The sequence below is a fragment of the Quercus robur genome, chromosome 11 (genome assembly GCF_932294415.1).
Source record: "Quercus robur chromosome 11, dhQueRobu3.1, whole genome shotgun sequence".
Taxonomy (NCBI): domain Eukaryota; kingdom Viridiplantae; phylum Streptophyta; class Magnoliopsida; order Fagales; family Fagaceae; genus Quercus; species Quercus robur.
Genome location: NC_065544.1, coordinates 23,473,863 through 23,475,059, shown reverse-complemented (window position 1 = coordinate 23,475,059; position 1,197 = coordinate 23,473,863). Strand labels below are relative to the sequence as shown.

At 36.7% G+C, this 1,197-nt stretch overlaps 1 protein-coding gene across 1 annotated transcript; it reads right to left on the bottom strand.

Annotated features, from left to right (window-relative positions):
* Positions 1-368: 368 nt before the first annotated feature.
* LOC126706056 (classical arabinogalactan protein 1-like) lies at positions 369-982 on the bottom strand. Its single transcript, XM_050405316.1, has one exon. It carries the CDS (start codon positions 876-878, stop codon positions 516-518), a length of 363 nt encoding a protein of 120 aa, XP_050261273.1. The 5' UTR covers positions 879-982; the 3' UTR covers positions 369-515.
* Between the last annotated feature and the right edge of the window lie 215 nt (positions 983-1,197).

Sequence of the window (1,197 nt, the reverse complement as noted above, 5' to 3'; positions counted from 1 at the left end):
AAAAAAAAAAAAAAAGATGCTAAAATGCAAAACTTCCTTTGGTTCTCTATCAGAGTGCAAAATTAATTTAAATCATTTCACCTGGCTAGCATTTCTTGGCAATCGCATTTTTAGTGGAACATTCACATTTTATTTATTCATTACATTAATATTTCAAGCAAACTTTTCTATTGCATTTATGTAACTTTTGTATTCGTGAAGTCCTAAAACAATTGCTGCGATTTTGTTTGAGCAACAGCAACAAATACCCAAGTTCATTCAACTCAAGCACCAATTGATTTCCGTGTAATCGCAATTCAAACCCATAAAGTTGGTTTCCTTAGACTTCCAAAAATAAAATTTCACAATATTTAACACCAATTGCGGAATTAAAAGAATAAAGAAGAAATTATATTAATGGGTATAGTAAATACCCTGATAAACATCACATATAATACGACCAAATCCACTGTGAATGAATGAATAATGAATAAATACAATAAAAATAAATAAATAAATAGAACACTTTGTAATTTCTAAAACACCAAAACGGCAGCGAATACTGCTACAGCCACAGATCCAGCAGCGAACCCAACTCTGTTCAAAACGGCACCGCTCTGAGCCGCCGGTCCAGGAGCTTCAGCAGGTGGAGCACTAATCGAAGATGGAGGACTCACCGGAGCATCAGAAGAAGCCGGAGGAGGAGATGGTGGAGAGTTCACCACTGCCGGAGATGGAGCAGGCACTGGAGTCTTTCTTACGGTTGGTGACGGCGCTGAAGCTTTAGGAGCGGGTGCTTGTGTTGGCGACTTTGATGGAGATTGTGAAGGAGACTGGGCTAAAGTGGAGCCCACAAGTACTGCCATTACAACCAAAGCCACAAAGCTAAAGCGAGCCATTGTAGAATAAAAAAGCTAAGACTCTGAGAGAGAGAGAGAGAGAGAGGGTTTTAAAGACTGAAACAGAAAGAGAGAAAGTTTGAGTGTTTGGGTTTGAGATATGAAGAAGAAAGGCTGAGTAGGGTTTATATAGTGATTTCTTAACGTCTATATCACGTATCTCGAGAAGGATTGGACGGTGCAGATTGACAATCTTGGCTGGATATAATAAGATATTATTACTTTTTTTTTTTTCTTTTTTTTTGAGAATAAGATATTATTACCTCTGGTTTTTCTATATTTCAAAAAAGAGATAGAAGTGAATTTATTTTTTTAAAAA

Excerpts from the sequence above, each read along its gene's own strand:
- LOC126706056 (XM_050405316.1), bottom strand. The coding sequence starts at position 878 with ATGGCTCGCTTTAGCTTTGTGGCTTTGGTTGTAATGGCAGTACTTGTG.